This window comes from Maylandia zebra, linkage group LG11 (assembly GCF_041146795.1).
Source record: "Maylandia zebra isolate NMK-2024a linkage group LG11, Mzebra_GT3a, whole genome shotgun sequence".
Taxonomy (NCBI): domain Eukaryota; kingdom Metazoa; phylum Chordata; class Actinopteri; order Cichliformes; family Cichlidae; genus Maylandia; species Maylandia zebra.
In genome coordinates, this window is record NC_135177.1 from 24,308,060 (window position 1) to 24,331,897 (window position 23,838).

A 23,838-nucleotide genomic window follows, 5' to 3' on the forward strand; every position below is an offset into this window, starting at 1 on the left:
AGTGCAAATAGTGTGTGTGTTTACCCGGCACAGGAGTGTTGGGCTGTGTGTCTGCAGGAGTCCCTGTGGAAGGAGTCTTTGGGTCTTCTCCTGCAGCCAAAGCTGCGGCTCTTTTGTTTTCCTCCAACTCGGCCATCCAGGGCATCGACCACTGACCATTCACATGTTCAAACTCCTGCACCTGTTAAACAACATGTGACTCAATGATTAAGAGTTTGGATAATTTAGACCACATTCTCAAGCAGGGCGACACTATTTTTACCATTTCTACTGGAGCTGTTGAACCGTACCTTTTTCCGTATGAGTGACATCACACCGATGCGAGTGAGCACGTGCTGTCTTGACAGACCCTCCCGAGGGACGCCGTCAGCAAACGTCTCGGCTCCGTCGGCCCCCGGCTCACAAAGGTGACGCATGAACAGAGACACATAGGCCCTGCAAAGAAAGCATGACATACTGAATAAATTTGAGCCAGGTGTATTTTATATTGCAGAGAGACAACATGCTAATTAAGCTGAATGTAACTATCCTGCTAGTATTTAGTACTAAGAGACTTCACGTTCTAATGGCTCAGTTACCAGTTTTAACAATAATTACTTTAGACAGTTGGCCAATTTATAAAACTGTCATTAACGGAACAGCTTAAACCTTTAACTGTGTAGACAAGTTTACAAATTTGAGCAGATGATTGATACTAAAAATTAGGTTCATAACAAAAAAAAAAAAAAAAAAGCACTTTACCTTGATATTAGACTGCACCCATAACAGTAGGAAAATTATAAAAAACACCCATCAGACTCACTTGAATTCTTTCTCTGACTTTCCTCGTAGGTCTCTGACCAGCCACTGGTTAGTAAAGGCATCTTGGGGAGGCATCCCATAACGCATCACTGCATTTAAGAAAGCCTTCCTCTGCCGTGCGTTGAATCCCAGCACCTGACAGGTAAGAGGTCAAAATGTAAAAGAAAAGCTTAATAGAAAGACAACAGAAAGATGTGACTCCTCCACCACTGTGCAGTTAATTTTTTTCCCTTGCACATTCACTCTTGTCTCGTGGAAGGAACCAAAAACTCACCTCGATGTTCCCACCAACCCTGGCCAACAGTGGGGGTAGAGGCTTGTCCCGGTCGTTCCTCAGCCCTTTGCGGTTTGGCCTGCGGGCATTGGCTATGAGCAAAGAAGCACGGTTAGTTAGTCTGTCTGAAGGCCTGAAAGTCAGCGCCAACTCCACCGAAGCCATGAGGACGAAAAGTTGAACAGTAAATTTTGCATGATGCATGATCGTGTGTGCACTTATCATCCTAAACTTTCCACTTACGGCTCATTGGCTCACTCTGATCCTGCTGAAGCTGGCCCTCTCTCCACACTTTACAATAAACGTTTCTTGAAGCGCAACGCTTTCAGAAAATTTACTACTGAAAGCAATCTGGCAGTACACATCATTTAATAAAACTCCAGTTACAGTAAGAAAAATACAACTGGTATATAAATGCACACCTTATAGCACCTTTTAATTGGAAAATAAATTTTTTACAACATGTTTATTAACGGATACAAATTTAATAAATAAAAGTGAACAGTTATATAAACAATTAATATAAACACAAACAATTTAATCTGCAAAGCAGATTAAAGGACTGGGAAACCATTGATCTTAATTTTCTTTCCCCGTTTCCTTCTCTTATGCTTTTTCCTTTCCTTTTTCTTTCTGCCTTGCTTTGCCTCTCTACGCTCAACGCAGATGATGCAGTCACATTTCCTTTTTCGGCAGTTGTTGTTGAGGTTGTCGAGGAGGATATCATAGCTCTCGTCTGAATCTGAATAAACATCTGCGGGGGTGTTGGAAGGATGTTAGTGAATTATGTATCTCAGATGTGGAAAGACTTCTTATCATCGGTTAATAATCTGAACAGGAACCTCCGCCTCCATGTCAGCTTGTTATGATCAATAACTTCACTCAACTCCATCTTTATGACTAATGCCAAACTCCTCAGAGCACAGACGTCCCAGTGTGAAAGATCTCCAACGGTTGTAACCAACTTACCTTCAGTCCGTTCATCAAAGTCCTCATCGCCCTCCTCTGAGGCCACCGAGTAATCGGACTGGTTATCAGACTGATCCTCCTGCCAGTCTAAAGAGACCACAGAGAAATGATGAGATGAGCGAGGAGAAAATACCAAAAAGGACAAAACTCTTCCCCACCAGGTCTGAATCTAACTGATCAACAACGAGATAAAAGTACACATACGAGTACACAATAAAAGTAACTCCTTTCAGAGGTTTAATCACAGGTTAGTAAGAGTTCAACCAGTAGGGGGAGTTACCGTGTTAAAACTGCATTTGAACTACTAGATTACTGCCACTGATTAGCTTTGACTGCTGCAATAAACAAAAAGAAAAGATCCTTCACTGATGTTGTTAATGTTTACACAGCTATATGCAAGTGAAAAGCCTACTGTGGCTCTAACAGCTTTGGTTTTTGGTTTATTTGGGGGCTGAGACAGGAAAAAAAACAGATCATTAAAACAAAACTAGTTCAACTGCTTCTGTGTTTTGCAGTTTGAGGTTTGTTTCTTCAGAATTGTCACTCTCCCAAAATAAGGTCTTAAAATGTGAAGCAGAAGGGTTCGGGAGAGGACTGTAGCTTTGGTGATTTTATCAACAAATCCTAATACACGTTCATGTTATTGCTTTTCCTGGACCTCCAAAATCTACATGAATAGTATGGACTTTTTTTATATATATAATTAATATTAAAACTTAACATATTTGAACAGAACCTTGTTGAAAGCTGCACTTATTACAATTGCCATGGCTTGTTGTTTCCAGCTAATAATGTCCCTGTCTGTCATATATGATCTCTGACAATGGAGTTCACTGAATGGAATAATGTTTGAGAGCAAATAAGCACTGAATGAATGGAATACAGGCAACTGATAATTGATTTCCTCCTCTTATTAATGTTTGCATGTTTTTCTGCAAGTTTCAAGATGTAAAACTATAACATCAAGATTTTGCAGACCTGAGTCATGTGCATGATCTCCCCTTCCCCCTCTATGTCTACACTGCGTTTACACTCAGAAAAAAAGAAAAGAGGTCAGTTCAAAACCAGTGGAGGCCTGTTTTTCCCCACACAGGAAATTAATGATAAAGGTTGCAGAAAAAAAGTTGACCCTATGAGCAGAATCTCCCTTCGATAGACTGCACTCCATCTCTCTTCTTATGAGAGCTGGGACAGGCTCCAGTCCAACTCCCAGGACCCTGCGGTTAAATTGGTCGGATGGATGAGGAGAATAAAAAGCAAACAGTCCGTGACAGATGCATTTTCTCATGTCTGTGCAATCAGACATCATACAGACTACACTCAGGAGCTGGCAGGTTAATCTCCACTTAATGGGCGATCACACACAGCTCAGCTGAGTGACGTCTAAGAAATGTTTATCAGCACATGAGTGAAAATGGCTGTTGTGTTGTTTGCTGTGCCCTATCGCACGCTCTGCCTGTGCATCCAGCCCAATCTGCTGCTGCCCCCTACTGTTTTAATGCTAAACCAACGGCTGTACTGCAATAATATTCCCTTTGTGCCATTTTCTAGTCCGAGCAAATTACATCTAGAAAAGGGGCCTTAACTACCTACAATGTGAGTCCGTCTATCCGCCTATTTTGTGTGAACGTATCTCCTAAAGGAAGGCGACACATTTCTGGCTTAGTGAGAGGCCTTATCCTTCTGAAAAAATCGATTTTAAACTGGTCTAAACATTTAAAAATAACATCAACTACCACATTTCTACACCCGAGCACAAACTAAAACAAAACTTCATGCCATAATCTCACTGTCGCTGCTACTATATTACCACCACATCAACACCACACAAACACAAATCCACCACTGGTACTGCACTCCACACACGCACAAGAAGAGGTTGCATTATATATTGTTCTGTACCCTGTCTTATACCTCGGTCCTCCTGGGAGCCATCATTGTAGTTGACTGGCTTTCGAGTTCTTTTGCCTTTGCCCAAATTGCGGGCGAGATCCTCCTGCTGTTGCTCGTAGTGGTGCCGAAGCAGCTTCTCCCAGTAGTCTGGATCAACACTTTCCTCCTGCTTGATCACCTCCCTTTCCACCTCCTCCTCCTTTAAAACATTTTTTTTTAATACAGTGCACATAAAGACTGTTTGTTCGTGCGTAGACTTGGAGTTTGACTACTAAAGATGCTCTAAAAATGACAAAAAACTAAAGCCCGATAGGTAAAGTGATATGCTCATATACGCACATTGTAGCCATGCTAATACTGTACCTCATCATCTTCATCTTTCACCACATACTGTGCCACTTTGAACGAGCTGAGGTATTCGTTCATGCTCTGGAGCTCAGTGTCGTCTGTGGCATCCTGGTTCCTGTCAAGCAAACGGTCAATTGCCTGATCATCGTAGTGGATCACACTGCTGTCATCCTCCTTGTTGTCCCCTGAAAGTAGAATAAGTGGAAAAAGAAGGAAGGATAGGAGGAAGAGAAATTTGAATTTAATGCTCAAAACATCTCTGGCATCCCAGTGGAGAAGTCATAATTCCACCTCTTTCTCTTTGCTTTTACACACAATGCAACTAGTGATGCGCAGAACCAGTCGACTGGATAATTAACCAATAAAACTTTGCTGCTTTCACTACTCTGCACCAGGGATAGTTGTTTAAACTAGTCATTCATATTTTTTTGTATAAGCCAGTCAACCCCACTCCCCACCCCCATCTCTGACAGGAAGTTTTAAACAAGTACTGTGGAAAATAACAGATAAGAGACCTGCAAACCAGCAAAGTTCTGCACTATCTTGATCTAGAAAATGAAACAGCTGTGAGCTGAAGAGTAAACTGACATATAACCACTCAACTGGAGCAATGCATAAACCACATTCTGCAGTGTGGACGCTATGGCCTAATTTAGATTTCTGTGGTGAATCTCTGTAGATTCTATGACTTAACCTACGCAAGTGGCCAATATTGATGCTGGTATATATGCTTGTGTGTGGAGTATTATGTGACAGTTACCTGTGGTCATGTCTCGGCTTCTTATATGCGGTGCCAGCCGGCAGAACTAAATAAAATGCTGTGACTTTTTCCCCTCCTCAGTCCTTGCTCTGTGTTGTGTCTGGTTTTTTTTCAAGGGCAAACATATTTAACTTTTTCCACTTCTTTGCACATTCCCATTACGTCTAATCGGATAGTTTCAGCAATCCTCCAGGAATTTGCTGACATTTGTTAGTCCTTTTATCGATCCTATGATTATTATTCCTATTGAGGGGCTCATTGTTATTCTCTCACTGATCAATTTCAAAGCTGCAGTGAAAACATAGCTGTAGATGCACAGGAGTACTGAACAGGTACATCACATCAGGTGACTCTGTAGGCTTTCAGATGGCTTTGCAGATACAACATAACTATAGGATAGATTAACCAGACATACAGAGAAAGAGGCTCCCAGTGCTAAAATTAATATCAGCCCCACTCACCAAACTAAGCGGACAGTGTGTGTGTGTGTGTGTGTGTGTGCGCGCCATCTGTCAGAGGCTCAACACTGACTCACCATCTCCAATTTCATCTTTAAACAGTTCTTCAGTTCCAAACTTGAGGATGTCATCAAGCTCCTGCTTGGACATGGAGCCCATCTTAGATCCGAGGCCGGGTCGCACCACCAGGTGGGTGAGCATCATCTTCTTCTTTGCCACCTGGTGGAAGCAAGAAGGTGGAGGTCAAGCTACCAGTCAATATGTGATCATTGCAATTCAACACATTTGATAAAGTGGTGTTAATTTTCACAGACCTGTGTTATCCTCTCCTCCACAGACGCTTTGGTAACAAAGCGATAAATCATCACTTTCCTGTTCTGGCCAATACGATGAGCTCTGCTGAAGGCCTGTGAAGCACACATGAAACACAGCATAATCACCCCTCAAAATAAACGCTCACACTGGCGCAGATGTGAGGTTAGTCATGTGGTTTGCATACCTGGATGTCATTGTGGGGATTCCAGTCGGAGTCATAGATAATAACAGTATCAGCAGAAGCGAGGTTAATGCCCAAACCACCAGCTCTGGTAGAGAGGAGGAAGGCAAACTGCTGAGCACCAGGAGCTGTTGGAAAGAGGAGCAAAATTAAAATTAGAAAAACAGACATGAACTCTGCTGTCCTGAGAGGCAAAACTGACAAATAGCTAAACACGCCTCACCATTAAAGCGATCAATGGCCTCCTGTCTCAAGTTGCCAGTGACTCCTCCATCAATCCTCTCATATTTGTAACCCTCGTTCTCCAGGAAGTCCTCTAGCAAGTCGAGCATTTTAGTCATCTGGGAGAAAACCAAAACCCTGTGGCCTCCTTCTTTCAGCCGTCTCATCATCTTCTGGAGCAGCATCAGTTTCCCTGAAGACTTGGTCAGGGCAGTGCCTTCATACATGCCATTTGGAAGTTTTGGCGCTTCCTGAAATTAAGGAAGTGATGTCTTAAACAAGTTTAAAAGAAACACGAAAAAACTAAATTAAACTAAATGTATAAAAAAACATACATTGGCAGCTGCTGGAAAGAGGTAGGGGTGGTTACAGCACTTTTTGAGGTCCATCACAACATTGAGCAGAGATACTTGATTTCCTCCTCCACGAGTGTTCAGGGCCTCAAAGTTACGTGTTAAAATGAACTTGTAGTATTTCCTGAAGTACAAAAAGAGAAGTAAAAGAAGCGTGAAAAAATAGACTGCAAAGATAAAACAAAGGAAAACATGAGCAGGATTAAAGCTTCAAGGGTGACATGTTATGCTCATGTTGCTGCAAATGGTTCTATATGAAGTTTGTATTATTCACAGTTGAAAATAATATTCATCTATCTTATACTGGGCATTGCTGCAAGCCCTCATTTTAACCTCTACATGAAACAAACAGTTTAAGCTTCCCTCCGAACCACCTTCTGACTGACTGCCGCTTGCAAACAGAAGACAGTTATGAATGTCGAGTTGAGCTTAGTGCCTAAGAGGAGACCATCTTATGATGTGTTCAAATCAAAAACCAAGCCTGTTGCACAATTCCATACAAGGTTTTATGCAAAGACTATGGATTGTTTCCACATTGCAAAGAATACATGTTACTGTCAATCTAATTGCAGCTATCAGTAGTATTTATTACATTTACTCCTTCTCCTCCAACTCATAGCAAATATTTGTGGGTTTCCAAAACCATCAGACAGAATCTGTGACCAGCACAAGGGGAAACTTTGCTTTGTCTTTTCTTTGACCACAACATTAGGAATATCCCCTTTCACTGTCGACAGCAGAAAAACTGTCTGAGCTGTTTGAAGTCTGAGCTTCAGGCTCACAGGTATAACTCTGCCATACTCTGGGCACATTATTTGAAACTATGGCATGTTTAATTCAATTAATTTTAATTTTATTTATATACTGCCAAATTAACAACTGTCACCTCAAGGTGCTTTATATTGTAAGGTAAAGACCCTACAACAATACAGAGAAAACTCCAACAATCAATGAGCCTTTATGAGCAAGCACTTGGCGACAGTGGGAAAGAAAAACTTCCTTTTTTCATTTTTCCAAACATATATTTGCAGCTACTGCAAAGTTTTTTATTGCTTACTTTTGCATGGAGCTCAGCTCCACTCGAACAATGAGCTCGGTCTTTGAAGGCATGTGTTTAAATACATCAGCCTTCAGCCTCCTGAGCATGTGTGGTCCCAGCATGTCATGGAGCTTCTTGATCTGGTCCTCTTTTGCGATGTCCGCAAACTCTTCCAGAAACCCTTCGAGATTACTGCATGAAAAAAAAAAATTAAAAAGCCACATGAATCACAGTGGATGTCATCACTGTATCTGCAGTACAGCTACATCTGCTGTAGCCCTGCGCTGTGTGCAGGTACTGACTTGAATCTCTCTGGGGTTAAAAAGTTCAGCAAATGGAAGAGCTCCTCCAGGTTGTTCTGAAGTGGAGTGCCTGTAAGCAGCAGCTTGTGTTGCAGCGGGTAGTTGTTCAACACTCTGAAGAACTGAGAGAAAGACAGAAAACATACAGTACAAACCTGGGCACTGGAGCCAAGAAAATTACACCACTAAACTGTTATGTCCAGCATTGTGTGTCCAGTGATGAAGGGTCACCAACATACTTTGGTTTTTGTAAAAGAAAAAGAAAAGAAAAAAAGCCTTTGTTGTTACCTTGGACTGGTTGTTCTTCAGTCTGTGTGCCTCATCTACAACCAGACATGCCCATTCAATGGAGCCCAGCACAGCCTGGTCAATGGTGATCAATTCATAGGATGTCAGCAGAACATGGAACTTGACTGGTGAGTCTTTCTGTAATATGCAGAAAAAAGTGCTTTTTAGTTAAGCTGCAAAACTGGGAAATAAGTGGAAACGATTACAAATATTACAGCTGCAAGTGCTGCAACTAAAGCTGGCTCTGACTGGCTGATCCCAGAATGCCTACAATGCCCACAATGCCTTCCGAATCATTAAAACTCACCTCTTTTCATTGGCTTTTAGAAAGGTTTAATTTATTTGTTTTATATATTTTTATTTTATTTTTATCAGCGAGGTGTTATTACGAAATTGTGTTCTATTGTATTTTTATCTGTATTTACTGTACAGCACTTTGGTCAGCCTTGGTTGTTTTTAAATGTGCTCTATAAATAAACTTGACTTGACTTGACATGTGACAACCCCCTTGGCTTTTGTACTTGCACTTCGCTGTTCCACTTGAACAATGTATTGTTGTTGCAGTTAGCAATTAACCTATCGTTCACTCAAAAGGCGTGATGGGTGCTTCGACTTACGAAAAGTTTCGACTTACGAAAGACCCTCGGGAACGAATTAATTTCATAAGTCGGGGTTCCACTGTACTTCAAAGCCACTACACTCTGAAATAGCAGTTTGTTTGTTTTTACTTACCTTCATCTTGGACGCCTTTTTTCCTCCTCTGATGGCGTTTCCCTCAAAGGAGAACTCATTCTCTCTAATAACAGCCCTGCTGTCTTTGTCCCCTATATAGGTGACCACATACATGTCAGGAGCCCACATCTCAAACTCCCTCTCCCAGTTAATGATGGTGGACAGAGGAGCGCTGACAAGGAAGGGGCCTTTGGAGTGACCCTGTACCAATGGAGAACAGAGTTAGAATACATTAACATGCAAAGATGATTCATAATTTAATATCAGATAAATTACACAACTGCATTTGTCTTGCCCTGCCTTTAGGATCGAGCTCCTTACTTGGAATTCATCCCCTTTAATGGGCAGAGTTACTGTGTGTCACATGTCTGCAACCCCAACCACTAACACTGACTGACAGGGGAGGGCAGACTGGACAAAACAGCGTCAGTTAGCATATACAAGTCTTACTAAAGATAAAACAGTACAGCATTAGCCTTATAAATCAAATATTATCAGGTACTGTGTTGTACTTTTAACTGTTAAAACAAGCTTAATGCATTCATATTTATAAAATAAACAGCCCCTTACCTCCTTGTACAATGAGTAGAGGAAGACAGCTGTCTGAACGGTCTTGCCCAAACCCATCTCGTCAGCCAGGATTGTGTCAGTGGCTTGAGCCCAAGAAAACCTGAGCCAGTTCAAACCTTCCAGCTGGTAAGGATGCAGAGTTCCTCCTGTGCTGTCCAGATAGTCAGGCTGACGGTCAAACTTGATGGTGGGCTGGAAAGGAAAAAATAAAATTGCTGACCCGATCTGAGGAGCGAGCTTTTACACGGTCATCAATAATCCATCAGAATAAAGCAATTTAAGAAAAAGGTTGTATTTTGGTGCACGTACATCTACAACTGGATTAGCAGGCGGTCGCTCTGCCTTCTTCACTTTGACTGTCTTTTTCAGCTTCTTGCCAGGTCTGCCTTCCTCACCCATCATCAACTCTCTGATACACAGAGTAGGAAAAAAAAAAAAAGGTAAGACTGACTAATTTATTCACTGTTTTTTAATGTAAACAGGAAAAAAAAGACATCAAACTGCCACAAATATCTCTATATGGCACCTAATTTACGTCCTAGAAAAGGAGTAGAATTAATTTTACAATTATTTGATCTTACCCTACTTTAAGATATCAACAGTCCTTGCACAACCTGAGCAAACAGCTTCTGACACTTAGTACACTACTGCATACCTGTGATTCCAGTAAGTCTGTTTGTAGGGGTCATACTCTGGAATGTCCATGTCTTCACTCTCCCAGGTGGACTGATCATATGGCAGATCTCTCCACTTGATCAGGTAATGCACATTATTCTTTTTATCAACACTATCAGGATAAAACAGACAGAAGATATTCTGTTGTGATAAAATGGTATACCTAAATGCTTCTGTTAAAGTGTTTCTTTTACAAGGTGACATTATAAGACACTGGCTTCAAGATACTTCAATATGTGGAATCGATCCCTCTCATTCACTCTTCCTCTTATATTTCCTCTTACTACTCCAAACTTGGATACTTTGTCACCCTAACCCTTTATTGACAAAATAACCACAAAGAAACAACCAAACACCTAGTGACAAACATTCAGCATTACTCCTGCACAAGCATAAGCAACTGTGCACTGTGAATCGACACTGTGCACTGTGTTGTCATTGTGGTTTGTTATCACAAGTAGACAAAGGCCGTACACAGCATGAGGAAAAAACAAATGAGAAAGGCATTGTGTTCTACTCTGAGTCCATGTTATGCATGCACATACAGTGGGGCAAAAAAGTATTTAGTCAGCCACCGATTGTGCAAGTTCCCCCACTTAAAATGATGACAGAGGTCAGTAATTTGCACCAGAGGTACACTTCAACTGTGAGAGACAGAATGTGAAAAAAAAATCCATGAATCCACATGGTAGGATTTGTAAAGAATTTATTCGTAAATCAGGGTGGAAAATAAGTATTTGGTCAATAACAAAAATACAACTCAATACTTTGTAACATAACCTTTGTTGGCAATAACAGAGGTCAAACGTTTACTATAGGTCTTTACCAGGTTTGCACACACAGTAGCTGGTATTTTGGCCCATTCCTCCATGCAGATCTTCTCGAGAGCAGTGATGTTTTGGGGCTGTCGCCGAGCAACACGGACTTTCAACTCCCGCCACAGATTTTCTATGGGGTTGAGGTCTGGAGACTGGCTAGGCCACTCCAGGACTTTCAAATGCTTCTTACGGAGCCACTCCTTTGTTGCCCGGGCGGTGTGTTTTGGATCATTGTCATGTTGGAAGACCCAGCCTCGTTTCATCTTCAAAGTTCTCACTGATGGAAGGAGGTTTTGGCTCAAAATCTCACGATACATGGCCCCATTCATTCTGTCCTTAACACGGATCAGTCGTCCTGTCCCCTTGGCAGAAAAACAGCCCCATAGCATGATGTTTCCACCCCCATGCTTCACAGTAGGTATGGTGTTCTTGGGATGCAACTCAGTATTCTTCTTCCTCCAAACATGACGAGTTGAGTTTATACCAAAAAGTTCTACTTTGGTTTCATCTGACCACATGACATTCTCCCAATCCTCTGCTGTATCATCCATGTGCTCTCTGGCAAACTTCAGACGGGCCTGGACATGCACTGGCTTCAGCAGCGGAACACGTCTGGCACTGCGGGATTTGATTCCCTGCCGTTGTAGTGTGTTACTGATGGTGACCTTTGTTACTTTGGTCCCAGCTCTCTGCAGGTCATTCACCAGGTCCCCCCGTGTGGTTCTGGGATCTTTGCTCACCGTTCTCATGATCATTTTGACCCCACGGGATGAGATCTTGCATGGAGCCCCAGATCGAGGGAGATTATCAGTGGCCTTATATGTCTTCCATTTTCTGATGGTTGCTCCCACAGTTGATTTTTTCACACCAAGCTGCTTGCCTATTGTAGCTTCACTCTTCCCAGTCTGGTGCAGGTCTACAATACTTTTCCTGGTGTCCTTCGAAAGCTCTTTGGTCTTGGCCATGGTGGAGTTTGGAGTCTGACTGTTTGAGGCTGTGGACAGGTGTCTTTTATACAGATGATGAATTCAAACAGGTGCCATTCATACAGGTAACGAGTGGGGGACAGAAAAGCTTCTTACAGAAGACGTTACAGTAGAGGTCTGCGCGGGAATGTTTTTTTAGTCCCGCTCCCGCCCGCTCCCGCAAGGTTTTGTACCGCACCCGACCGCTCCCGCTGTATATTCAGTCTTTGTTCACCCGCTGCCCGCTTAGAATAATTTTCTACCCGACCCGACCGTTCCCGCTAAATTTAGATCTGGTTTCCAAAATCTCACATTTAAATGGGGTACCACCAAAAAATAGAGATAACAGATAAAACTGCAGGTTGTGCAATGATTGTATTTATTTTTCTTAAACAAGATGCATTTATCTGTCAACATGCAACATTTATCTTTTAACATGGAAAACGTGTTGCAAAAATAAAATAAATAAAAACGAATACAGCATTGTGGCCTACTGCAAAAAGCACTGATCCATGCGCTCAGTGCGTGTAACAGGCGTGAGCACTGGCTGTACCAGTGCTCAATTAGAATGAGGAAATCACAGATATGCTGTTCCGAAAAAATGTCGGGCACGCTATATTTTCAGACCGCCCGCTCCCGTTCAAATTACACCAGAGTTACCGACCGCTACCGCATTTTATTTGGAAATTTATTCCCGCGCCGCAAGAAATCTGGTCGGGTCCCGCGGCTCCCGCGGGACAGCCGCGGGAATGCAGACCTCTACGTTACAGGTCTGTGAGAGCCAGAGATTTTCCTTGTTTGAGGTGACCAAATACTTATTTTCCACCCGGATTTACGAATAAATTCTTTACAAATCCTACCATGTGGATTCATGGATTTCCTTTTCACATTCTGTCTCTCACAGTTGAAGTGTACCTCTGGTGCAAATTACTGACCTCTGTCATCATTTTAAGTGGGGGAACTTGCACAATCGGTGGCTGACTAAATACTTTTTTGCCCCACTGTATAGCACGAGAGCGGCTGTCGTCTTCACCTTATGTGCACAGTGATGCTGTATTTATAGAATAATGTTCATTAAACATTAATGTTTTACTTTGAACTGAACTCCTTCCTGACACTCCACACACACAAAGCATACAGAATACAAATGATATGCATGCATTAAAACAGCAATGCTAATTCAGTTTGAGGTCTCCACTCAGCAAACTGTATTTACTTTGTTAACTTACTTTTATTGTTTCTTGCTTCGAAACCTGCTTAGTGTTCTTGTTTCATTTGTATCCTACCTGTGGTTAAGGACGCGGTGGATCATCAGCCACTCCATCTTAACTCCATAGCGGCTAAACTCCTCCTCCATGTGGACAAAGAGTGGATCTTTGTTCTTCCTCTTCGTGCTTTTGTCATCGTCACCCTCGCCTCCAAAGTCAGCAGGCGGCGGTTCATCCATGTCAGTCTTCCTTTGGTAGTTGCGGAACATCACTTGGCAGTTCAGCTCCAACTGGGCGAGAGTAAACAAGGGGGTGTCATGTGCTGAGTATGTTACAAAAAGGAAAAAATAAAACCTCATTCTCATCTACAGGTGGATGCAATGGTAGTACCTGTAGCTCCTGCACCCAGGAGCAGTGCCAGTACGACATGTTGCACCACTTGACAAAGAACTCCCTCTCTCTACGGCCTGCCAGAGGTGGTGGGTCAGGAGCATCAGCAGGCAGATCAGCAGGCCGGGGTACGGGCATAGGGGCTGGTGCTTCTCCCCAGCGCCATGTTAAAACCTTCTGCACTTTTCCCTTCATCGGTGGACACTGTGAGAAAGTGTGGATGGCAGAGGAAATTGTTATCTAAAATGCTGCAGGTAAACTTATGCACATCAAGAGAAAAGGCTCTTTATCTCCAGTGCAACTTGGAATTTGTAATCCACATGCACGCCCACGTGAGCACGCGCAGTCTCGTATGCACCAATGCTCAGTGCTCACCTTGCAGCGGGGGCAGATCCATTCTCCATTGGGGATCTCGGGGAGAGGAGGGTTGAGGCAGTGGATGTGGTAGGAGGAGGGGCAGGTGTCACAGCAAAGCAGCTCTCCCCCGTCCTTACACACACGGCAGAACTCAATGTGGTGGTCGTCTTCCTCCTCCATCCCTTCATCCCTCCTGTCGTCATCGTCCTCACCTTCGGCCTCGGACAGATCATCCCTGGCTTCCCACTGGATTCCCTCCTTCTCCTGGTGGCAGAATTACAGACAGAAGGAGGAGGTGTGCACGCGGGGGAAGAGGAAGGGGGGTTGGGGGGTGAGGGCAGACAGGCAGGGAAGGTATGCGGAACGAAGTGAAAGAAAAAAAGGGAGGGGTGTGTGTATGCGTGGGGGGGATTGAAGAGCGCCGAGGGGTGGGGAGGGAGGGTGGTGTGCATTGCGTGCGTGTGGAGCAGTCAGAGGAAGGGAGGGAGGCAGGCAGGGGAGGGCCGAGAAGAGGAAATGGAGGATGGGTGAGATGTGTGGTGGGGAGCAGGAGAGGATTGACGGGAACATGAGCAAAATGGTTGTTGGGGTGGGGGGAGAAAGGGACAAAGAGAAATGGAGAACACTACAGTCAACCCTGCTGCCAGTGCAACTTCCACACAAAATATTTTAACATCCATGTTTCATGCAATTTTTGCCCTCCTGATTCAAACTTTGAAAATCAGGCGCATTTGCTCTAACAGTCTGCCGTGCACATCTCTCAGAGGATTCAGGGTTCCAGTACTCACACAGTGCGGGCAGCTCCACTTGCCCTCAGGTGCCTTCTCCATGTCAGGGTCCAGACAGACCATGTGATAAGCCCTCGGACAGGTGTCACACAAAATGATCTCTCCTCCCTGCTGACACACCTCACAGTAATCCTGGTGGTCTGTCTCATAGCCGTCACCATCTTCTGTCTCGACTGAGAAAAGACAGAAAAGTAGCAGGAAAAAATAGGTATCAGCCTTCACTTCAGCCTTGACTTTGCTCTTGTTAAACAAGCCACCTACATTACACACATTTCTTTTCTTCATGGAAATGCTGATATAATATCACACTTTTATTTCAGTATGTTTCCAACCTTTTTTCTTTTTCTTTGCACTTTTGGGCTTCTTCTTAGGACGACTGCTGCGGCTGGAGCCATCTGACACTGAGAAGCTCCCATCATCAAAGTCGCTGTCAACATCAGGTTCGTCCTCATCGCTCTAATGAAGTCAACAAGCGAAGGGAAAAGATTGATATGAGTACCTTGTTTCATTTCATCACATCATCAGTATTTGGATCCCAGTGATTAAATATGCAGAAATAAAGTCACTGTGTGCCAATTTTAATAACTCACAGAGGAGCGCTTCCTCTTGCTGTTGAGGCCTCCAAGTTTAATTTTGAGTGGAGCCACCTTCTTAGGTTTTGGTTTCGGTGGAGGCTTAGATGTGGGCTTCGACCTCCTACGAGCATTGGGACCTCAAGAGAAGAGAAGATATAAATTTATTTAAAACAGCCAAAATCTTAATTCTGTATACACTTCATAAAGTCATAAACTCTGTCCTATTTTACCTTTGCCCTCTTTGGTCTTGGCCTTGCGGAGAGGAGGTGCTGGGGCTGCTGGGGGTGCAGTAGGTGCTGGAGCAGCAGCAGGAGTTGAAACAGGTGGAGTCAATGTAGCAGGAGCGGTATCTGCCCCGCTCTCTGTCCCTGCCACCACCATGTTCTCCACAGCTGTCGCCACATTGGCAGCTGCCAGGGCTGCATTAGCAGTGGCACAACCCTGCGGGGACACAAAAGCACACAGTGAGAACCTCTGCTCTCTAGAAGTGTATAGTATAACAGAAGAACAAAAGGCCTCAATATTTAATACCTTCAGAGGGTTGTTTGTACTGAATTCACGCCACTTGGCCATCATTAAAGTCATCATCTTGGACACAGCAATTTTGGGGTTCTTAGCTGCAATTAATGGCCTAAAAACACAAAGTGGGCAAAACTTTTATACTGTGACATAAATATTTATGCACAAATCTGTAGTCACAGAGTAGATGCAGACTTTACTGTCAAAGCCTAATAATGATGAGGGTGTCTTCACCTGACAAACTGACTGAAGGCCTTGTAGTTGGTGAGGGAGCTGTAGTCTTCCTGAGTAAAGACGTGGTCAATGTCTTTCATACCCCAGGCTTCCAGCAGCTGGGTGGAGCTTTTCGGCTGAGGTGGGAGGAGAGAGTCGAAAAGGACAACGAGGAAGGTTAATGTCACACGTCAGCCCTGCAGTAAGTAAACAAAGTCTGCATGAGGGCCTGAATTAAACTCTACCTGGCAATCATCGTCATCGTCCTCATCATCTTCTGGCTCTGGTTCTTTACGTTTGCTCTTTGAGCTGGACGAGCCTCCTTTCTCTGCCGCCGCACCTCCCTTCTTCTTGTCTTTGGCGGAGCTGGACCGTTTCTTCTTTTTCCTCCCTGGTGCATAATCACTTCCTTCACTCTCTGACCGCATACCTCCCTCATCAGCATCCCTCTCTGCTGCCTCCACTCCAAGCAGGTGCTCTGGGGAGCTGACTGGCAACTCCTGTAAGATAAAGAACCACACTGCTGGGTTTTATGTATAACACAGAAATTAGACGCTAAAATGACATCTTTCTTTGTCTTGTTTCTTGTAAAGGTCCTGGCACTCTATTAGGCTTGGGGAATGAAAAGACACTGGGCTGTCATTCACAGCGCTGCTATGGTCAACATATGACTCATCACTAATTTCGGAAGAAGCAAAAACAGTCAGTTGCTTCATCTATTGTTCAGTTGACACAGAACGGGTCTTTTTATTTATTTTTCAGCAAAAATGCTAAATATTTCCTGATTTTAATATTTGTTTTCCCCGTTTTATGTGAGTGGTAATTAAATATATATTGTAGACAATGTGTTTTAAATGCACTGACCTGGCCTATGGAAAATTATACATTTGCTAGTAATTGGTTCATTATACATTAATTGATTTGACCTCTTCTTCGTTCAGCTGCTCTCTTTAAGGGCCACTACAGTGGATCACCTGCCTCCATCTCACCCTATCCCTCCCTATTACCCTCCTCTGTCACAACAAACCCTCCTTTACTGCATCCATGAATCTTCTCTGAGGTCTTACTCTTTTTCTCCTGCCTGCCATCTCCATCTTTAACATCCTTTTCCCAATACATTCACTATCCCTCCTCTGCACTTATCCTAACCATTTCAGCCTTGCCTCTCTTACTCTGTCTCCACAACTGCTTAAATTTATAATAAAAGTGCTACACCCTTATTTCAGGGTATTTGGGTCTTGGTTTCCCATCTCATGAAATCACTGTTTGCAACACATCCACCTATAGTTAAGTTGATTTTGTTTAGATTTTTACTTGTTCAGCTCCTGTATGTTAATTAATTTTCCTATTAAAACTTAAATCCTTTCTTTGAGTGCCTTATTTAGCTATTTTGTTTTCCATATTGCATTTTACCAAGCGATTATACTTTACTACTTTATTTAAACCTAGGCTGCACTTTCCTATTGAATCTTGTCAACTTTTTCCAAATAAAATCGACACTATTTTGTATTAAATACACCCTACATCCATGCAGGTTTTTTCACAACTTCGCAGAAAGAATTACTTTTGGTTGTTTTATGCATGTGCAGTAAAATCAAGAGCAGAACAGCATCTGTTGTGCTGACAGAAATGTTTACAGAGACAAATCTGTCACAATCTTTAAAAAAATGAAAAGAAAAGAGGATTCCCTCAGTCACAGGCTTAAACTTTGTGCAACTCACCTCTCGGATCGGTCTCTGCCGCTTGCTGCTCCTATTCTCTCGGCTGCTCTTCTTGGCTTTCTTCTTCTTCTTGGACTTTGGTACCTCTTCTACGTCAGACACAGCATCCTCCGGCTCGTCCTCATCTGCCGGCGACACGCTTTCATTAGAGACACAGTGCATGCACACGCACACACACACACACACACACACACGGACAGGAGCACCACCGCTGCAGGCCGAAGGGAGAAAACAGGAGACCGCGCACTGGCACACGTCCGTGCACGCACGCAGACACACACAAGGCGAAAGCCACAAAAGCGCAGGTTGAAACTTGTCCGTTTTCTGTGTTTGAAACTTTGACAGCTCACGCCCACGCTCGCGGAGGGACCCGCGAAAGAAGAAGGGGGCCGAAGAGGAAAAGGAGAAACTCTAAACACTTGCTTGCCAAGTTAGCTAACTAATCTATCATGGCGAGTGACGGACGGCCCGGGCAGACTACTCACGGCTAGCTGAAGCTAACATTAGCATCGCGTTGAAGGCGAGCTCAAGTTACGGAGATGGACCTTCTTCTTCGGAGGCTAAAAAAAATAAATAAATAACAGGCGAGCTTACCGTGAATTAGTGAGTGCTCGTCCGCGGTCCCAAAGTCTTCCCTCTCATCCTCGCTGCACGACATTTTCCCCTGCGTTTTAATTTTATTTCTTGCTGGTCGAATTAATCCCTCCTAAACCTTGCTCCTCGGTCGGCGAGGGAGGAGGGAAAATGACGTGGGACTGGTGGAGAATGAACCGGGGGTGTCCAGGAAGGGAGGGGGTAGTGGTGGTGGTGGTGGGTGCTGGAGAGAAAAATATATATAATAATAATAGCAATAAATGGCATCGGAGGGTAGCTAAGCCTTGCCCGTTTCCTATTATTTACACAGCATCTAATTGTCCACCTGCCTGCTCAAACAAGTTGGATAACTTCATTATCTGTGACATTTATCGGCTGTTGATTTCCAGGTATATTTTTACAATGAACTTCAGCGTGGCATCCGTGGTCACTTCAAATGCACACCGTGAAATCGGACTGTTGAGTTAAAGCGTTGTATGAGAGCAAAGTTGAAGCATTACGAAGCCAATCTCCTAACATTAGAAACTTACAGTAGTGTGCTTGTAGTCCCGGCTCGAGGTGTGCTCTCCCCCCCTCCCCTCTTCCTCTCTCTCTGTCGGTGCGAGAATTGCCACAAATCAGCCTGTTTGTGTGGCAAGGTTCATTCATTAAGCCCGACTAAACGGGTGATGAGGGAAATTCAAAAAACGAGCCGTCAACGACCCCAAAACACGCTGCTCCGTCCCCCTCTTCGCTCTCTCCCCAGCCCTTACAGGCAGCGCTTAGCTAACATCCTCACAAACACACAAAGGGGGCAGACATCCCATAATAATCTCCCCCCCCCTCCCACACTCACACAGGACTCTGCATAGTTACCTCGCAACGGACAGACCATAATACTCAAGCCTGTCCCCACCCCCCACCCCTCCACCACCACGCGCGCGCCCGCACGCACACTTCCACACGCACCATGCTCACTGCATGCACTCACACTCCTTCCCCTCTCCACTGGCAGTCCCAGCCCCCTTAGCAACCCCGTTGTCATGGTGACACCCCCCCCCCCACTCCCTGACAGACCATAATACTCAAGCAGTAGCAGTATACATCCCATAATATACAACTCCTAAAAAGACAAGAAAGAGAACAAAAAAACACTATTGAGCTGGGTCTCCAGGGGAGCGCAAGTCCAATGGTGACAGACCATAATACTCACAGAGCATCCACCTGGTAGTGAGCAGGACTACAAGAAGTCATTTAGCCTTCACTCTTTCCTTTGGATCCATACAGGTAGGCAGCATGCCGACTGTGTTCGGGTCAAACAGGCCTGCTGAGCAGGAAGTGCTGCAGATCTCTGGGCCCCCTGTTCCTGTGGTATCAACACAGGTGGAGAGTACCCAGGGCCACCCCAGTGACAGAGAAGACTGCCATCAGTTCCTCCAGGATTATCTCCTCCATCCACATCACAAACCAGTAGTTATGTACCAGCACAGCAAGGGTTAGAAAGTAATTCCTTCATTAAAAAAAATAAACAAATATTCCCTCCTTAAGTTGAATTTGTGACTTTTACAAAACTTTTTGAGAAGTTTTGTTAAAGTGTATCAACACCCACCCACTAGATCCTCACCTCCACCCTCTGAATATTTGCAGAAATAATGAAAGCCATGATATCCAAGTTTTATAATCTGTTTGTGTTTAGAGAGTGGATTATAGTGTTAATAGTGCTAGTTACATATGTTGCTAAATGCAACTTATGTAACTACCCCTAAAGTAAATGACTGTACTATAAATATAACAGACATATGTTTTAAATGTACAGAGTCCAAAGTAACATTACTTCACTGTGTGAGACTTTACAGGAGGATTAATATATTTTGTGACGAGCTCAGAAAGACACATGCAGAGATCATTTAAAAGTTGTTTCTACTAAAAGTTGTTTCTACTTGGTTTGTATCCAGAAGAATGTTTAAAAACACCCATAGACCTCCATTATTTAAACATCAGCATTGCTTTAGGGAAAAAAAGGAAACCTTTAAATATCAAATGTTACACATTATTCATCCATCCAACCATGGAGACCTCCCTCTCCTCCCAGAACACATCTACTAGCTGTGGGAGCAGTCACCATGGCATTCCCAAGTCAGCTGACAAACATAATCTCTTCAGTGAGGCCTGGGTTTTCTCAAAGATTATAAATTGGAAAGACTCAAAACACCTCACCCATGACACGTCAAGGCAAATGTTATGCATGATGAGACGAATGACCTGTCACTGGAAAAATTATACAAAATACACAATATTGAAAGACTAGTTGTAAAACAGCTAACTGATAATTTGCAGAGGAATGGTTTGTTTGAATAGTTTCGGTCAAGTTTCAGAGCTCATTACAGCACAGAAACAGCTTTAGTGAACGTTACAAATAGGGATGGGTATCGTTTAGGTTTTATCCGATACCAGTGCCAAACCGGTACTTTTGAAACGGTGCCGGTGCTCAAACGGTGCTCAAACCAGTGCTTAAAGAATGGAGAACACAAAATTGGTCCAAAAACCTCTCATGTTCAGCTGTTTTTTTGTAAAAAGATAACAATGTTAGCCTTTTCTGCAGCTATGGGGCATATATGGTATCACTCTTGGCTGGAAGCAGTGCTTAAACAATGGAAAAAACACAAACTTTGTCCAAAACCTCTCATGTTTAACTGTTTTCCACTTTTTCTTTGGTCATTTTAGCCTTTTTGGCCACGGTGAAGGGAGTATCTGAAGGGAGTATCTGCCATCAAACAAGAAGACAGCCGCATGTAGCTATGATGAGGTTTGCTAGTTCACCTTACATGCATTAATGTAATAACGTGCTTAGCCTACTCAACGTAAATTACACACGAACAACATGAAGCTACTCACGCAGAGAAGAACGGCTGCTGCTGCCATCATCATCCGTCATCATTTCTGCTACACTGGCAGGGCTAGGGGCCAGGACTCTCCTCTTCGGGGGTTTTGGGGGATATTGCTAACTCCGGTCAGATAACAGGCAACCCACGCACAGTAGATGCGCTTGGTGTGAGGTCTCGCAGCAAGCTATCATATGGCGCATTTCTGGGCTTTTAAAAAAACGCTATGCGTCGCCAGGTGTTTCATCGGATTCGAGGTGTTACCTCCTTTGACAGTATCACAGTATCAGCTTAAAGCACTTGTTGCAGTGCCATGACCGGTACCCATCCCTAGTTACAAATGATCTTCTCATAGTCTCTGACACTTATCTCTGTACTTGTCCTGCTTGACCTCAGTGCAATGTTCAATTACAGTGACCATTACAGCAAGTACAGCATGCTGTAGGTATTAGAGGTACTGCGCTGCAGTGGTTTGAGTTATCTATCTATCTAATAGACTTAAATTTGTTCATGTAAATAGAGAGTCCTCTTCACACATTTAGGTTAATTATGGCGTTCCACAGGGTTCTGTGCTAGAACCAGTTCCATTTGCATTACACATGCTTCCCTTAGGCAGTATCATTAGAAGGCATAGCACACGTTTTCACTGCTATGTAGATGACACCCAACTTATCCATCTATGAAGCCAGATAACACACACCAATTAGTTAAACTGCAGGAATGTCTTAAAGACATAAAGACCTGGATGACCTCAATTTTTCAGCTTCTAAATTCTGATGAAACTGATGTTATTGTAGTCGGGCCTAAAAATCCTAGATATGTGGTATTTTACCAGATGCTTACTCTGGATGGTATTACCTTGGCTTCCAATAACACTGTAAGAAATCTTCGTGTCATTTGTGACCAGGATATGTCCTTCAAAGCACGTATTAATAAATAAAACATCCTGTCTCAGAGTGACACTAAAAAACTAGTTCATGCATTTATGACTTTTAGGCTGGACTTTTTCTGATAATTCTTTATTATCAGGATGGCCTAAAAACTCCCTAGAAAGCCTTCGGTTGATTCAAAATGCTGCAGTGAGAGTACTGACAGGGACTAGAAAGAGAGAGCATATTTGTTTACTGGCTTCCCTTCATTGGCTCCTTGTTAAATCCAGAATTCAATTTAAAATCTTGCTCCTCACATACAAGGTATTAAATAATCAGTCCCCATCTTATATTAATGACCTGACAGTACCATATCACCCCATTAGAGCACTTTGCTCTCAGCCCGCAGGCTTACCTGTGGTTCCTGGAGTACAATGGGAGGCAGAGCTTTCAGCATTCAGGCCCCTGTTCTGTGGAGCCAGCTTCCAGCTCGGATTCACCCTCTCTGCTTTTAAGATTAGGTTTAAAACTTTCATTTTTGATAAAGTGTATAGTTAGGGTTGGATCAGGTGACCCTGATTCCCATGATGCACTGAATGTTTCTTCTTCAGTCACTTTTTACACTCACATTTTTGGTTCTTTATATCAGTGTTTATACATCTCACTGCATTTAATTTTTAGTTATTACTCATCTCTGGCTCTCTTCCGGTCGTGGCAGGTCCCTGAACCTGGTCCTGCTAGAGGTTTCTTCCTGTTAAAAGGGAGTTTTTCCTTCCCACTGCTGCCAAAGCGCTTGCTCATTGGGGTCATATGATTGTTGGGTTTTTCTCCAATTTCTCTGTATTATTGTAGCATCTTTACCTTGTAATATAAAGCACCTTGCCACAACCGTTTTAGTGATTTGGCAGTATATAAATAAAACTGGATTGACTTGAATTATTAGAAAAGGGCCTGGGTGTTGAAACAAATAAAAAATTAACAGCACATTTCCACCACAAAAAAAACAATAACTTAAAAGAGAAGTAAAATCAGGGGTGCACAGTGATGCAATGGATATTACTGTCCTGGGTCCTGAGCTTGAATCCATTGATTGGCTGGGGCCTTCTGTGCGGCGCATGCATGTTCTTCCTGTCTGGCCTGTGCGGGTTTCCTCTGTCCCACAGTCCACAAAATATGCATGTTGACTAAATTGTTTCCAGTGCTTCTCTTTCTTTCTGTCTTTGTGTTGGCCTTGTGATAGACTGACCCATCTGGTGTACCCCAACCCTCATCCCACAGCCCTGAATTGGGTAAGAAGAAGAAAACAGATGGATCAAAAAATGAAATCAGGCCTGACTAAAACCTTCTCCCAGCTGGGTTTGCTTGGTTCAGTAATTCTGGAGTAAAATTACCTGAATGTGCAAATAAGAGCTCAGGATGAGCCACATGTGAGTTTGATCGAGTACAGATTTATTGATACACTACAAGAGAGCCACACTCAGCATTTCAATCACAGTGATTCAGTTTTGATTATGTACACAAATGATGGCCATTATCATACGTAGAGTTCCTAAATTAGACTGTTATTAGTGGGTTCATTACAACTCGACTGCAACACATCTGTCTCCCATCTGGTCATCTACTTTCAAGAGCCAACAGATTTGCAAGTACACACATATCTTGTATCTTGTGTAGTAAAGTGTCAGTCGAAAGGAAGTGCTAAAATGACGCAAAAATTTCCTCGTTGTGGGATTAATAAAGACCTATCTTATCTTATCTTATCTTATCTTAAAATTGATTC

General features: G+C 43.3%; 1 protein-coding gene across 2 annotated transcripts in view; it reads right to left on the reverse strand.

The window, feature by feature from the left end:
- chd4b (chromodomain helicase DNA binding protein 4b) overlaps window positions 1–19,125 on the reverse strand; it is a 31,730-nt gene extending 12,605 nt beyond the window's left edge. The window contains exons 1-32 of one of the 2 annotated variants that reach the window (XM_014410590.4): window positions 18,859–19,125; window positions 18,329–18,551; window positions 17,735–17,859; window positions 16,259–16,513; window positions 16,035–16,150; window positions 15,813–15,912; window positions 15,512–15,722; window positions 15,297–15,418; window positions 15,039–15,162; window positions 14,707–14,879; window positions 13,937–14,182; window positions 13,562–13,765; window positions 13,250–13,461; window positions 10,161–10,292; window positions 9,815–9,914; window positions 9,506–9,697; window positions 8,936–9,136; window positions 8,204–8,341; window positions 7,916–8,037; window positions 7,632–7,805; window positions 6,557–6,698; window positions 6,223–6,472; window positions 6,003–6,127; window positions 5,818–5,910; window positions 5,581–5,722; window positions 4,301–4,470; window positions 3,959–4,136; window positions 2,045–2,131; window positions 1,076–1,167; window positions 803–936; window positions 291–435; window positions 25–181 (exon numbers count right to left, since the gene is read on the reverse strand). In XM_014410590.4, the coding sequence (XP_014266076.3) occupies window positions 25–181; window positions 291–435; window positions 803–936; window positions 1,076–1,167; window positions 2,045–2,131; window positions 3,959–4,136; window positions 4,301–4,470; window positions 5,581–5,722; window positions 5,818–5,910; window positions 6,003–6,127; window positions 6,223–6,472; window positions 6,557–6,698; window positions 7,632–7,805; window positions 7,916–8,037; window positions 8,204–8,341; window positions 8,936–9,136; window positions 9,506–9,697; window positions 9,815–9,914; window positions 10,161–10,292; window positions 13,250–13,461; window positions 13,562–13,765; window positions 13,937–14,182; window positions 14,707–14,879; window positions 15,039–15,162; window positions 15,297–15,418; window positions 15,512–15,722; window positions 15,813–15,912; window positions 16,035–16,150; window positions 16,259–16,513; window positions 17,735–17,859; window positions 18,329–18,392 (4,726 nt within the window). In that variant the 5' untranslated portion in view covers window positions 18,393–18,551; window positions 18,859–19,125. Of the gene's footprint in view, window positions 1–24; window positions 182–290; window positions 436–802; window positions 937–1,075; window positions 1,168–2,044; window positions 2,132–3,946; window positions 4,137–4,300; window positions 4,471–5,580; window positions 5,723–5,817; window positions 5,911–6,002; window positions 6,128–6,222; window positions 6,473–6,556; window positions 6,699–7,631; window positions 7,806–7,915; window positions 8,038–8,203; window positions 8,342–8,935; window positions 9,137–9,505; window positions 9,698–9,814; window positions 9,915–10,160; window positions 10,293–13,249; window positions 13,462–13,561; window positions 13,766–13,936; window positions 14,183–14,706; window positions 14,880–15,038; window positions 15,163–15,296; window positions 15,419–15,511; window positions 15,723–15,812; window positions 15,913–16,034; window positions 16,151–16,258; window positions 16,514–17,734; window positions 17,860–18,328; window positions 18,552–18,858 lie in introns of both variants that reach the window. The other variant, XM_014410589.4, reaches the window with a different exon arrangement.
- Between the last annotated feature and the right edge of the window lie 4,713 nt (window positions 19,126–23,838).